The 15,300-nt window shown below is 37.2% G+C and overlaps 1 protein-coding gene across 2 annotated transcripts in view; it reads left to right on the top strand.

Annotated features, from left to right (window-relative positions):
* Positions 1 to 15,300, top strand: part of arhgef18b (rho/rac guanine nucleotide exchange factor (GEF) 18b) — an 80,436-nt gene that overhangs the window by 46,434 nt on the left and 18,702 nt on the right. For both annotated transcript variants that reach the window (XM_055017508.1, XM_055017506.1), the window contains 9 exons: positions 601 to 779; positions 2,074 to 2,147; positions 2,433 to 2,618; positions 4,068 to 4,214; positions 4,522 to 4,637; positions 7,693 to 7,761; positions 7,926 to 7,973; positions 9,587 to 9,868; positions 10,021 to 10,170. In XM_055017508.1, the coding sequence (XP_054873483.1) occupies positions 601 to 779; positions 2,074 to 2,147; positions 2,433 to 2,618; positions 4,068 to 4,214; positions 4,522 to 4,637; positions 7,693 to 7,761; positions 7,926 to 7,973; positions 9,587 to 9,868; positions 10,021 to 10,170 (1,251 nt within the window). The remainder of the gene's footprint in view (positions 1 to 600; positions 780 to 2,073; positions 2,148 to 2,432; positions 2,619 to 4,067; positions 4,215 to 4,521; positions 4,638 to 7,692; positions 7,762 to 7,925; positions 7,974 to 9,586; positions 9,869 to 10,020; positions 10,171 to 15,300) is intronic.

The following is a 15,300-nucleotide window of genomic DNA, read 5'->3' as shown; positions in this document are numbered from 1 at the left end:
GAAAAAAATCCAAAAATTCAGCAAAAAAATTCCTCAAATTTCTTAAATTTGCAAAACCTTCAGGAAGAAAATTCCAATAATTCCTTAAAAGTTTTATTTTAAAAAACTCCTGAAATTTGGCAAGAAAATTCTTGTAAATATTTTCAAAAAATGAGTACAAATCTTCCCCCAAAAATTCCTAAAAATAGCTAAAGTGATTCCATATATATCAGTAAAACTTGTAATAATTACTTTGAGAATATTCACATAAAAATCAACCAAAATCCAGTGAAATTCGCTGGATTTTGGTTGATTTTTATGTGAATGTTCTCAGCAAGCTTTTTTTTTCCCACCAAAAAATGTTCAACAATTTCCCAAAAATGTTGAAAATGTGTACATCGGAAGTTTCACTGTGAAAATATATTTTTTCCACATTTTCAAACTTTAAAATGGGTCAATTTGACCTGCAGGACGACACGAGGGTTAAAGAGGAATAATGTGCAGTAAAATATGAACAGGAGCAGACTTATGCCTGTGAAGCTTTATTCCTTATAACAGAAATCAATACGGCCTCTTGTCTTTTTCCTCCTCCTTTCTTTCTTTTTCTTTTTATCCATCCAGGATAACAAGCCGTCGGTGATCTCTCTCCAGAAGCTCATTGTCAGGGAGGTGGCCCACGAGGAACGAGCCATGTTTCTCATCTGTGCTTCCTCCAATGAGCCGGAGATGTACGAGATCCACACCACCTCCAAGGAGGAGAGGAACACGTGGATGACGCACATTCGGCAAGCTGTCGAGAGGTATTTCTTCACTCCTCAGGCTCTTCCAAAATCATGAAACTGCTCTAAGTTAGTGGAAAATTCTGACAAGATTTAAACATTGCATTGACGTGAATGCAATCTTTTTTTGTCATGCATTTTTCATTTGGAAACAGTGACGTGCAGCAATACTTTACATGTGTCAAACTTTATATTTCCATTTTTATATATATGTATATACAAAAATTAAACAATCAACACAACCCTCCCTCCCTCCCCGAACATAAGGTTCAAAGCACAATACAGTCAGAATTATATTAGCTCTGTCACGAGAAAAAAACAAAGGTAGACAAGGTAAGTGGATATGAAAAGCCATATTTAAGCAGAGAAGGAAAGGATATAAAATAAATAAATAAATGAAAAAGAGGAGGTATAAAGTAGAAATAATTAGAGCAAGTGGAAAACTTTAGATGCTCGCAGTCATGATTCTCGAGAGTAAATTAAATGGTTGAAAAGCTCAAATAGTGTCAGGTAAGGTTCTGAGTTTGCTTAACCCTCGTGTCGTCCTGCGGGTCAGAATTGACCCATTTGAAAATGTGGGGAAAAAAATTAATTTTCACAGTGAAACTTCCGATGTCCACATTTTCAGTATTTTTGGGAAATCTTTGAACATTTTTTGGTGGAAAAACAGAAATGTTAAAAATGTTTCTTAAGAACATTCACAAAAAAATCAACCAAAATCCAGCGAATTTCACTGGATTTTGGTTGATTTTTATGTGAATTTTCTTAAAGAAAATATTAAAAGTTTTACTGATATATATATGGAATCACTTTAGATATTTTTCGGATTTTTTGGAAGATTTTTACTCATTTTTTGAAAATATTTACAAGAATTTTCTTGCCAAATTTGGGGGATTTTTTAAAATCAAACCTTTAAGGGAAACTTTTAAGGAATTAATGGACTTTCCTTCCTGAAGGTTTTGCAAATTTTCAGAAATGTGGGGAATTTTTTTGCTGAATTTTTGGATTTTCTTCAGACAAGGACACAATATTTTTTGGTGCCAGTAAATGAAGACAGCAGGAGGATTAAATGTGTCAAGATCGGATCCCAGATAGACTAAAATCTGTCTTTTGACCCTCTGAGTGTTTTATCTTTTCTAACTTTACAAAATGCACCAAGTCACTCAGCCACAGAGGCGCTTCAGGAGGGTTTGTTGATTTCCAACATAGTAAAATTCTTCTGACATAAATACAATCCTTAATACAAAGTTTGTCTCTGCACAGTTAAGATTCCACCTCTTCACCTGCCTTAACTTCTATCCTCTACCTTTGTTAGTTGTCCTCACACTGAGGAGAGGCTGTTCAGCGAGGAAGAAGAGGCACGAGCTTCCAGGCTGAAAGAATTTCAAGGTAACTACACTTCTAGTGATAGATGCAAAGAAATCTTCAAGAAAAATCGCACGGCCACAAGGAGGCACTCATGTATCCTATTAATCTTAAAATTTGGTTTAAGTCTCTTTTTTGTTTATCAAAACTCTTCAGACATGCAGCCAAAGTTGTGAAAAATACCTCAGAATATTTCTGTGTTTTAGTGTCCTTTCAAAATAAAAGCTGCCACATTTATGCCACAGAAGGAAGCTTTTGACACATGATCATTTTGATTCCTTTGGTGCTGTTTAATGTTTTCTTTTGCAGAGCGACTTTGCCAGAAGGACGTGGTGATCGTTCAGGCTCTAACCGAGAAGCTGCAGCTGTTTGCGGACATGGCCGAGTCTGTCGCAGGCCTGGAGGACGCAGCTTCCAGGTCCAGGCTGCTGCTTCGAGGAGATGCCTCGGACCTCCACCAGGGGGAGACGCTGCTCAAAGGAGCCATCACCGAGGGTAGGACGATGCTGCACAATAGACACATCTGCTGTCAGTGTATAGACACGGCACTGTGGCGTTACGCAATATGTACACACAGATTTGTCAACTTTTTGACAATGCACTGGAAAAAATGCCCCTCTCAAAACAAGAAAAAAAAAACTTATTTCAAAGAACTTTTACTTCTGCCAATAGAACAAGTGAAAAGTGTCTTGGTAAGATTTCTTGAAATAAGATATGATATTTAGAATATTGAGATCTTAAAATTAGCTGGGAAAACTTATTTTAAGCTCTATTTTACCAGGATTGTCAAGCTTAGGTGTCTTAAAATGAGCCAGACATGCTAAAAAATAGCAGTTTTTCGTTCAAAAATAGATTTCGTTTTCATGTAACCTCCTAATTTGAGATGTATTAACTGTCCTGCTTTCTTCATTTATGGGCACCAAAACATGTTGTTTACTTGTCTGAAAAAAAATCCAAAAATTCACCAAAAAAATCCCCCAAATTTCTGAAAATTTGCAAAACCTTCAGGAAGAAAATTCCAATAATTCCTTAAAACTTTCCCTTAAAAGTTTTATTTTTAAAAAAATCCCCCAAATTTGGCAAGAAAATTCTTGTAAATATTTTCAAAAAATGACTAAAAATCTTCCAAAAAATCCTAAAAAATATCTAAAGTGATTCCATATATATCAGTAAAGCTTCTAATATTTTCTTTAAGAACATTCAAAAAAAAAAATCAACCAAAATCCAGCGAATTTCGCTGGATTTTGGTAGGTTTTTTGTGTGAATGTTCTTAAGAAACATTTTTAACATTTCTTTTTTCCGCCAAAAAATGTTCAAAGATTTCCCAAAAATGTTGAAAATGTGGACGTCAGAAGTTTCACTGTGAAATTTTTTTTTTTTCCCCACATTTTCAAACTTTAATACGGGTCAATTTGACCTGCAGGACAACACGAGGGTTAAACTTATTTTGAGTTTTCTTGTAAAATTCAACTCAGAACAAGATCATTTCAAGATTGTTTGACTTAACAAGATATTTAAGATGCGTTGTCTTAAAACAAGTCCCTCCATCTGCTGAAATGTCACTTGTTAAGTGAATTTAAATCAAGTGGGATGAGACAATCTGACTAAAAATAAGAATAGAATAGAATATGCTTTATTGTCATTATACAGTGTATAACGAGATTGGAGAGCTTCTCCTTTTCAGTGCAAAGAATCTTAAAGATAGTGCAAAACAGTCTATTTACAAATGTACAGTATAAATAACAGGGTGAATTTAAATAGCAGAGTGAATAAGGCGGTGGTGTATATTGCACATTTCACATTGTATTTTTGACTGGGTGTTAGGACAAATAGACTTGGTAAGATTTTGAGTTTTTGTAGTGTGTGGTGTTCCCAGCAGCTTTGTTATACATCAGTAGGCAGTCCTGTCACCTTCTTCACAACTTGCTGTCTGTTTGACTTCAGTGGAGAACCTCCAGAACCTGCTGCAGTCTGGAGTGAGGGACGAGGCGCCGCCCTCCCGGATGGAGGAAGGCGGAGGCTCCGGGGTTCTGCCCAGGAGAGCAGACACCTTCGGGGGCTACGACAGCAGCCCCGCCATCCTCAGTAAGAGTGAGTCCAGCACACTGAGGAAGTCCACCATCTAACGGATTCTCACCTGTATTGCATTGCAGTGGCTTTTATGCCATTTATAAACCACAAATAATGAATAAATTGAACGTTTTTTCCAAAGGCTTTGATGGATTCATTCCCAAAACGTACATTTAGGCAGCTGTTAAAGCAGGTTTACATGTGTGTATATATGTGTGTGTATATTTGTGTGCAGATTATAAGTGTTTCTGTGAATTCCAGTGAGTTTGTTTTAATTGTCGGTGTGTGTGTGTGTCTTTGTGCATCGGTGTCGGTGCGTCTGTGCCAGATGGCAGCGTGAAGAAGAACTTTTGTGGCGAGTCCAGAAACAGAGACAGAAGCCAAAGAGCCAGCTCGGACCCTCAGCTCAAAGACCTCTGTGGCAGCCACGCCCTGGAGCAGACGGTGGGAACACACACACACACGCACGCACGCACGCACGCACGCACGCACGCACGCACGCACGCACGCACGCACGCACGCACGCACACACACACACACACAGTCTCCGTGCTATTTCCTGTAAATAGTAATATCCAGACCAAGTCGCCTGGAAAGTTTCCACGTCCTGATGTTTACTGTACGCTGCTCTCCTCGCAGGTTACCTCATTTGTGTATAAATAGATAAAGCCTCGATAAACATCATTCTCTCAACATTAATTTAGTTCCAGTAAATCCCGGTCCTTGAGATTAATCAGACTAAATGTAACGGCAAAGGAATGAGTGTGTCCCTAAGTTTCAATAACAGTCTGTCAGACTTGCAAAAACACATTTATTCACAACAAAACACATACATTTATCAAGAATTTCTGAACCAAAATAGCTGAAATCCTACAATATGAGTGCTTAAAAAGCCATAGGATGAAAACCGCAGTCTCAAGAACAAAAAAAAACATTTTGTAAGTAGATAAACCGATATTGCAAAGACAAATTCAACAAAATACGCAGATAACATCAAATCTGTCTGTCCAAACACACATAACCAGGTTCATTTACCAGCGTGACCTGTTTAATGTGTTTATTTCTATATGCATAGATTCTGGAAGCTGACTGTACTTGTAATATACATCCAAGGTCTCGAGTAAATTTCTTACTAAGATGCTTTATTATTAATGTTTGTCTTTCTTCTGCCATCAGATTTATGTGTTTTGTGGAATTTCTACATGAACATAGGCATGTTTTGGAAACGTGTGTTTGATTCTTGATCCAAGGATTTGACTTTTATGAAACATTCTTTTGGGATTTATTTCTGATTCTTTAGTTTCTGTGTGTTATTGGAAGTTGTCATTGGGTGGAATGATGTTTCGTAATTCATGTGTGGTTAAAGTTAAATAATTGCAGAGTTGCAGCCACTCAGTATTGAAGATCTCTTTTTACAAAACCTTTGTCCAATGAAAGACCAGCAACAAAACATAGATAACTCGAAAATCACTCAGAGAGCGCAGTAATCCGCCAAGGCTGCTCAGTTGTTTCATTCTGATGGATGAAATCTTTAGCCGTGCCGCTATCTGGAAATGATACAGAAATCTTTAACAAATCTGTGGATCCAGACTAAAAGCTGAATCACTGCCAGAATCTAATCACTTGGTCCTTGTGTCGTTTCTGACCTTCAAGGAAAATTTCATCCAAATCCGTGAGTCTGTTTTTGAGTGATGTTGCGCACAGACAGACAAACAAGACTTGTGTCAATTCAGATTCAGAAAACTGTATTTGTCCCCAGGGGGCAATTAAAAAGGCACATAGAGCAGACAGTGCAACAATAGCATAAGAAATTGAATAAAAAACAAGAAATTAGAGATAAGTAACATAAATAAATAAGGATAAATATCAATCAAATTTTATTTGTAGAGCACTTTACAACAGCATAAAAGAAGACCAAAGTGCTTTCCAACAGTATGATAAAACAAAAAAATACAATTTGGATTACTATAAAACCATAGAACCCATAGAACCTATAAAACCAAAATGCAGCACAGATGAATCGGTACCATTTCAGTGAGGCATTTTGGGATGACATGAAAATAAAACCAGTCCTAGGATTCGAAGGCACGTCTGAATAGGTGGGTTTTCAGTCTGGACTTAAAAAGCAGCAGGTCAGTGACAACGTGAAGTTCAAGTGGGAGTGCGTTCCAGAGTCTAGAAATGTAGAGCAAGTTATATAAGAATAAAAATAAAATGTAAAGAGAGAAAAAACACACAACTTAGTAACATACTAGTGTAAATCCAAAATCGTCGCGTTCCTTGGCGGAGTAATAATGGGTTTTTGCAAGTTGTCCTGGGGTCATTCTGACAACAAATAAAATCTCTTGCCGTCATATACTTTTATGTAAACGTGATCTATTCAGCCCTGATTTCCAAAATGAAGGGAAAAATTAGTGGTAATGGGTTGGACTGAGGTATGACTAAAGGTGTACCACAGATTTGATTGGCAATTTATACGATATGATTTAACTAACAGTCAAACTAAACGGGGTCATTTTTGACCACAGAGGACAAAAGATGTATGGCAAAGGGAGGACCTTACCAGGGTTAAACAGTGTGCAGGAGTTTGGTTTTTAGGCTAAATAATACAATATATTGGTTTCATTCTGTCAAAGCTTCTGTTTTAAACCTCGTGTCGTCCTGCAGGTCAAAATTGACCCGTTTTAAAGTTTGAAAATGTGGGGCAAAAAAAATATATATTCACAGTGAAGCTTCTGATGTCCACATTTTCAGCATTTTTGGGAAATCTTTGAACATTTTTTGGTGGGAAAAAAAGAAATATTAAAAATGTTTCTTAAGAACATTCACAAAAAAAATCAACCAAAATCCAGCAAAATTCGCTGGATTTTGGTAGATTTTTTGTGAATGTTCTTAAAGAGAATATTAGAAGTTTTACTGATATATATGTAATCACTTTAGATATTTTAGGATTTTTTGGAATATTTGTACTCATTTTTTGAAAATATTTACAAGAATTTTCTTGCCAAATTTGACGGATTTTTTTTAAATAAAAATTTTAAGGGAAACTTTTAAGGATTGGAATTTTCTTCCTAAAGGTTTTGCAAATTTTCAGAAATTTGAGGAATTTTTTTATTGAATTTTTGGATTGTTTTCAGATAAGGAAACAATATTTTAATATAATATATATTTTTTGGTGCCCATGAATGAGGATAACAGGAGGGTTAAGTACATTAAATTACATTCGTACAGACTTTTTTACAATTATCCTGTATTTCGTTGAATGAAACCGAAGATGGACTGACTAGTATTTGATCGATATTTCATGTTTTTTGCCGCTTAACTGTAGAAAACAGGTTTTTATATAATGCTTGGACTTTAGAATACTAATAATTATTTGCCACCACTGCCTCTACTATGTATTTTAGTGTTTAGTGTGGACAGAAATTGTGTGCTGTGTTTTCCTGTGCTGTATTGAATATACCGTTTGACTCGCTGTGTGTCTGACGTCGATGCTCAGGTTGATGAGAGCTGCTGCTCTCCTGCCAGATGGAATCGCATCTGGTCCAACTCCTTCCCCGAGGCCGAGGTAAGCCTCTCTTATCTGTCACCTTGTGCTGCACAACACTGCTGGATTTGATATTCATAGCGATGCCTGCTGAGCTGAAAAGGTGCATAAGGTGGAATGTTGTTTTGTTGTGATGCCGGTGGGTGTTTGATTATGATAACCTTGTCTTTTCTTGGATGTTCCAGTTCTTTGACAGAGTGCTGATGCTCTCCCAAAGGCTCTACAGTCTGCAGGTAAGAGTGTCTCAGCTAATGTGTCTGAAAATGTTCCCAAATGTAGTGAAAGAGTTAAATGTAAATGAAATACATGGTTTATTCAGTACGTCTGCATATCAACCCTCTGAATCTTAATGTTATCTTCATTTAAAAAAACTGCTTTTCTAAGTGACCCCAAACTTTTAACGGTAGTGTATGTATATTTATCTGTATTCAGCAGAGCCTAATACTGTAAAAACAGAAAGAATAATAGGATTTTCAACTTTCCAATGATCATCAAACTGCATATTATCTACTTGATATCAAATATCTTATTAAACATGTGTTTAACCATTTGAAACCCAAAACCTCCTGGCTGACTAGAAAGACAGGTTCTCTTTGCAAAAATATCATCTAACTAACATTATGATTACAGAAAATTAATATTAATCAGAGCTGTAACAACAGAAAAAAACACCAGGTTTAAACTTTCTAACAGCTCTTCAACTGCTCGTGTTTGACTTTCGGTATCATCAGGAACAAACCTAAGCTTAAAACTGTGATATTTGATCAGAATCACTTTATTAACCCTTGTGTCGTCCTGCTGCTCAAAATTGACCCGTTTTAAAGTTTGAAAATGTGGGGAAAAAAATCTATTTTCACAGTGAAACTTCTGATGTCCACATTTTCAACACTTTTGGGAAATCTTTGAACATTTTTGGTAGAAAAAAAGAAATGTTAAAAATGTTTCATAAGAACATTCAATTAAAATCAAATTTTCTGAAAATATTCAAAGTCTTACTGATATATATGTAATCACTTTCAATATTTTTAGGATTTTTTGGAAGATTTTTACTCATTTTTTGAAATATTTAGAATAATTTTCTTGCCATTTTTGGGGGATTTAAAAAAAAAAAAAAAAAACTTCTAAGGGAAACTTTTAAGGAATTATTGGAATTTTCTTCCTGAAGGTTTTGCAAATGTTCAGAAATTTGGGGAATTTTTTATTTTTTTTGCTGAGTTTTTGGATTTTTTTCAGACAAGGGAACAATATTTTTTTGGTGCCCATAAATGAGGACAACAGGAGGGTTAAATATGTCTCATTTAAAAATGCACCAAAAATAAAATGTTTGCAGTAAACAGATTTTGTTCAAATCCAAAAATTCCACGTTCCTCAGTGCAGCCATGAAGCCATTATTGACCTGGCTGCAACCAACAGTCACGTGACAAAAATTCATAAAAACTTCAGCTTAAATGCAAGATGTGTTTACAGAGAACACCCTTTTTTTGCCAGTATTTCTATTTCTAGCACCTGGACAAATGTTAATGTTGATTCTAAGTTTCTCAATTTTTATAAGATAAATAATTAAAGAAATGAGTCTTTTTTTTCTTTTTTATGATACAAGGCATTATAAATGTCATACTGCACAGAAGAGGTGCAGGATTTTACATTGCAGTTAAAAAATGAGCTCATAGTGATTAAAAATGTGACTGGAGCAAAAAACTGCTTGGAGTTCAGAGAGTTATTTCCTTCATTTATTAGGAATTTGTGTAAATAAACTTCCATTAGCATCAACTCAGTGCTGAAATGAACTCAAAGATGTTGATGTGTTCCCAACATTTCCGTTAATTTTCTCCTTGTCCACCTCCAGGCCATCATATCCCAGCAGGACAGCCACATCGAGCTCCAGAGGGCCTCCCTGACAGAACGGGCCTCTCTTCCCGGCCGCCACAGAGGAAACGTCCTCCTGGAGCAGGAGAAGCAGCGAAACCTGGCCCTGCAGAGAGAAGAGCTGGCCAGCTTCCACAAGCTGCAGTCTCAGCACCGGCAGGAGCAGCAGCGCTGGGAGAAGGAGAGGGAGAGACACCGGCAGCAGGTGGAAGCTACCGAGGCCCGGCTGAGGCAAAGAGAGGAGGAGTGCCGACGGCTGGAGGTGAAGCTCTGAGATACCTGAAGGCTGCAGGCCAGATTCCAGCGCTAGAGCCTGGATTTAATCTACTTTCAAGAAGCAACAATCCATCGCTCTGTGCCAAATTTGCTCATCAAACTGAGACTTTGCAACATTGCTGGTTTTCTTTCATGCAGGAACATCTGGCGAAGGAGAGGGAGGAGTTGGACAGGCAGAGGAAGACCTACCAGGAGGACCTGGAGAGGCTGAGAGAGTCCACCAGAGCTGTGGAGAAGGAAAAGGAACGTCTGGAGCACCAGAAGAAGATCAAGAGGAAGACCATTGAGGTGAGGAAGCTGTGGTGATGATTATGGTCAGATGTAGACAAAATACAGGAAAACTAAACACAAAATTTGCAAATATAGACAAATATATTTGGAGAAAAGGTTCAACTTGCAAAAAAGCCATTGCTATAGCCCCTAATACTTACCTCGATCAAATATATTAGCTTCAAAAAAGGTAAACCCAAGCTGTTTCTGGGCGTTTCTGTGCTCTGGACACATTTTGACTCACTGTGGACTAATTTTTCACTGCAATATAAAGTCCTGCACCTCTATGGAAACAGCACAACCAGGACTAGATGTGGAGAAAACTCAAAAATTGTTCATGCAGGACAACAGAGTTATATAAATCATAATGCATACCTAACAAGGAATAAAAATAAAAGTTACATTTTCTTGTTTATTCACTTTACTTGAAGAAAAAACAATCTATGTATCTATGTTATTGATACTGGGGTAAAATGGATGCTCTACTTGTTATGGATACTGTACTACATACATTATTTTATTCATTTTCATACTTGCTCTGTGTAAACACAGCCTGCAGTTCAGCCTAGTACTTCCTGAACATCTATATAAGTAACTGTTGAGTCAGCTGAACCAGAAATGGCTCCACATTTCCTCCTTTGAGCGCTGAATTTTCCTTTTTTTTTTTTTTTTTTTTTTTTTTTTTTTAAATAATATCTTGTTCCCGCAAACTGTTTATTTTTGGCAAAATTTTAAATGAGACCTGTAGAATAAATGATATTGATGAAATATCCCGATTTTAGGCTCAGATTTGACAGAAAATTTGACATGATCGGTTCAATAATCATAGAATATGTTGAATTGTTCTGTTTTTACAGTTTCTTGATTTGATAAATGATGTTATTTAGCTATTTAAGAACAAAAAGCTTGTTTTTCCAACCAGTGGGTGTGTGTTGGGGTTCAGAGAGTTAAAGCTGTGATCCGGGCGGAGGAACATGAGGACGAGGTAACACAAGGAGCATTACTCACAGGATAAAGAATAACAGGGGGCTTTCCCGTCTCTCTGCATCCCTGATTCACAGTTTCGTTATCTTGTTTCTTTTGTTCTGAACCTTTATGATCCTCGGATCTCTCGTTCTTCCCTGGAACTGACTCAGGTGCTCGTCCTCCTAAAGTAGAGGAACAGCAGAAGCACTGAAATGCCAGATATATGGGATTTTATATCAGCATTTGGGTGTTTTATTTATTATGACATTTTTTGTTCCTTTTGGTTTGCAAATTCGTATCATCACACCAAAAATCTATAATATTGATACTAGTGGTGGGACGCAATTAAAAACTAATTGATCCAAATTATTAGAGGCTTTGTAATTAATTAATCACATTTTTGTCAAACGGCAATATTTGACACAATAAACAAAGTTTTTCAATTCAGATAAATTTTGGTTGATGACTGAATCAATGAATAGACAAATATGTGAACTTAAACAACAAAAATGTTTCATTTCTATTTATCTGCATTTTTCATCTGTCTGCTACATTCACAGATTACTGCAAACTCAGAGTGCAGTTACAGTGATTATATTCAACTTTTTAAGGCTTTTTGTAACTAAAGCACTTTCATTGTCTTGAAAAGTGGTCTATTATGGGATGGCTACACCGTTTACTGGTACCAGGACTGTCGTAGCAATTTTTAGTATCCCATTCATTGTCTATGTGACATTCTTTGAACCATTAACATTAATGCAGGTGAACTATTTAACCCTCGTGTCGTCCTGCGGGTCAAAATTGACCCGTTTTAAAGTTTGAAAATGTGGGGAAAAAATCTGTTACCACAGTGAAACTTCTGATGTCCACATTTTCAACATTTTTGGGAAATCTTTCAATATTTTTTTGGTGGAAAAAAAGAAATGTTAAAAATGTTTCTTAAGAACATTCACAAAATTGTGATTTTTTTGTGAATGTTCTTAAAGAAAATATTAGAAGTTTTACTGATATATATGTAATCACTTTAGATATTTTTTGGAAGATTTTTACTCTTTTGAAAATGAAAAAGAATTTTCTTGCCAAATTTTTTTTTTTTTTTTTTTTTTTTTTTTTTTAAATCAAACTTTTAAGGTAAACTTTTAAGGAATTGTTGGAATTTTGTTCCTGAAGGTTTTGCAAATTTTAAGAAATTTGGGAAATTTTTTTGCTGAAGTCCTTTGGATTTTTTTCAGACAAGGAAACAATATTTTTTGTTGCCCGTAAATGAGGACAACAGGAGGGTTAAAGATTTTTTTTTTATTGCAAATGACATGCTTTTTATTTCTTCAATTAGAACACAGTTAAATCGAACCAAGCTTTTACCAAAATCCACAAAACTTTCGTGAAACGTCTAAACTAGTTGTTGTTGAACTGAAACCAGGACAGATTCAGCAGCTTATTTCTCGCCTCAAATGCTTTCAGAAATACTTTTTGCTAAACAGTTTTCAAAATAAAATAGAAAATGGATACATTTTTTCTTGTGGACATGTAGCTTTAGCTCTGCTGCTAACAGCAACATGTTTAGCATTTAGGTGATCAGAAAACTCTTTGTTGAACAATTTGCACACATCCAGCTTTTATCCAAGCTGCCATCGGGAAGATTTTTAAAAGAAAACTTTCCTCCCAACGAGCTCAATGCGTCTTGTCTTCTTCACTGTCACCAAACTTTCTTGTGCTCTATTTCACTCAGTGCATGTGGATCTTCTTCACAGCTGGAAAGCAGACTTTCGGTTCATTAGCGCCACCTACTGGGCTGGAGGGTGTCAGTGTTACCAGTGTGCCAGAAATGAGGGAACTAAGAAAGGTGCTATTAAATGCATTAAAGTCCCAGGCCTAATTAATCCCCTTTTCATCTCCTGTCACATGTTAAAAAAAGTCTGATTTGCACCACGTTTTTGTCCCAGAGTAGAAACATGAAAACGCTGTCGCAGGACCTTTTACTTCTTGAGTTCAGGTCTAACAGAAGCATCAGTTTCAGCTCCCACAACCTGTTTCGTAGATGGAGCGGCAACGATAAACACACAGACAACTGAAAACGTTTCTCAACCCAGGAATCCACCAGCCTCTTCACCTCCCTGTGTTTTCTTAATTCCATCCCTCTTTCTCCGCTCGCAGCCACAATGCAGGTCATTGTTAGCGAGTTTCATGGGAGAGGAGCTCCGAGAAGGATCCTCTGACTGTAATTTCATGCCCGGCGCTAACAGATCTGCCAAGAAGTTACCGTAAAGTTACGTAATATCGACCTTTTAGCGTTTTTAGAGGCCTGAATCATCCAGTCACAATTTGGTTGATTGGGAGAGGAAACGGTTATTGTTTGGCCTGCGAAGTTTCATCTTGATTTTATCTGTGCATTGGACCGACACAAATCCAAAACCAGCTGCACCACCTGAGTCACACAGGATTCTGTCATCATGTAAAGCGCCAAAGATGTTCAGTCTGACTAACGCTTCCATGTAAAGCAGGACCAAAACTCTTCAGCAGAGTGAGTCACTGGATTGCAGTCTTCCCAGTCTCTGCTCCACGCTCCTCTGCATGTTCTCTGTTTCATCGCTGTCTCCAGTGATGTCATTCTCATTTACCTCTGATTGGCCAGTTTCTCTTCGTCCTGCATACTAAGCAGAAAAACTGACAGATGACACACCGCTGCCTGTTCAGGTCCTGACATGTCCTCAAAAAAAAAAAAAAAAAAAAGTCTTTTGCAGCTCTGTATTGTGTTTTTGTTGCACTTTTCCATCTGCTCTACTCCTCCAGACATCTGGCAACGTATCTGCCATCCGGTTTGCATGTTCAGATGACCCCTCGGTGCCTCAGTCAACCGGAGTCTTTAGTCGGGACGTACACAAACACAACCAGCTGACGTGAATTATGCCGCTTATCTTCTCATTAGCGGCTACAGACGGCCTTTGACTGTGAGTTTCATGTAGAGAACTTCAGTGACTCCTGGAAAACCACATCCCCTGGTTGAATTGGGTTAAGCTGCTGAGATGAGTAATGCTCTGCTAATTACAGAGGCCTTTGCTGGAACCGTTTGTTTGTTTGCTACACGAACTGCAAGATAAGAGCTCAGACAGATGATATCTAGAGCCTATCAGCACCCCATTAAATCCAGCTTATAATATTTGTCTTAGAGCAGCTGAGCGGAGTGTTCGTGTGTTTTGTGCATACGTGTTTCACTTCTGCGCTGCGTTACGGGACTTTCTTGGCTGCGGTTTTGGAAGATTTGGAAGTGGTTGGTTCCCCTTCTGTGTCAAACACATCAAACGGTCTTTTCATTAGCTGCAACCGCAGGATGGGTTCCAGGCTGTGAGCCAACCTGATATCAGCAGACATCTAATCGCCGCTGCCACCCAAAATTAAGACTCATCAGCAAACCCAGAGAGCTATGATTAGACCTCATAAAAACAGGACATGCCCCTGCGTGTGCTTCTCAACATATGTGAGCGTTTGAGCAGAAACGCTGCAAGCTGTGGCTTGTTCTGACTTCAGAGGAACTCTTCTTTCATCCCATCATACTTGGCTCTGACCCAGGGCAGAGCCTCGGGTCGGGTTGCACAATAGTTTCGATGATGTGTGTGCATTATCGAAGGTATAGCTCGAATTTTGAGATCTGATTGGCAGTGAGGAGTCAGGTATATGAAAAATGAGAAACATGCATCACCTGTTTGATCAAAGGAAGCCTGAAAGGTAGAAACTGTTTACCTTTGAGGGTCAATAAGAGAACTTTGATAGGATTTTTAAACTAGAAGTTAAGGATTTTAGCACGATTTTAAAAGCTAACCTGCTTTTAAGAGCCTCTGCTGATTGTAAACTATTAACCCTGTAAAACCCAAATACAGAAAAAAATAGCAAAAAATTATGTATATACACACACACACATATATATATATACACACACACACACACATATGTATATATATATATACACACACACACATGTATATATATACACACACACACACACACACATGTATATATATACACACACACACAAACACAATCTATAAAACCCAAATATATTAAAAAAAAAAAAAACGAGCAAAACAAAAATAATATGTATACAAGGGGTGTATATAAAGTCTGGACGCATATAAAATCTCATTTACTATAATTTTTTTGCCTCCACAGATTAAATGTGACCATTAT

Source organism: Amphiprion ocellaris, chromosome 2 (assembly GCF_022539595.1).
Source record: "Amphiprion ocellaris isolate individual 3 ecotype Okinawa chromosome 2, ASM2253959v1, whole genome shotgun sequence".
In the NCBI taxonomy this organism is placed as follows: Eukaryota; Metazoa; Chordata; class Actinopteri; family Pomacentridae; genus Amphiprion; species Amphiprion ocellaris.
Note: the sequence above shows the minus strand (reverse complement) of the source record. Positions and strands in the feature narration are given on the sequence as shown.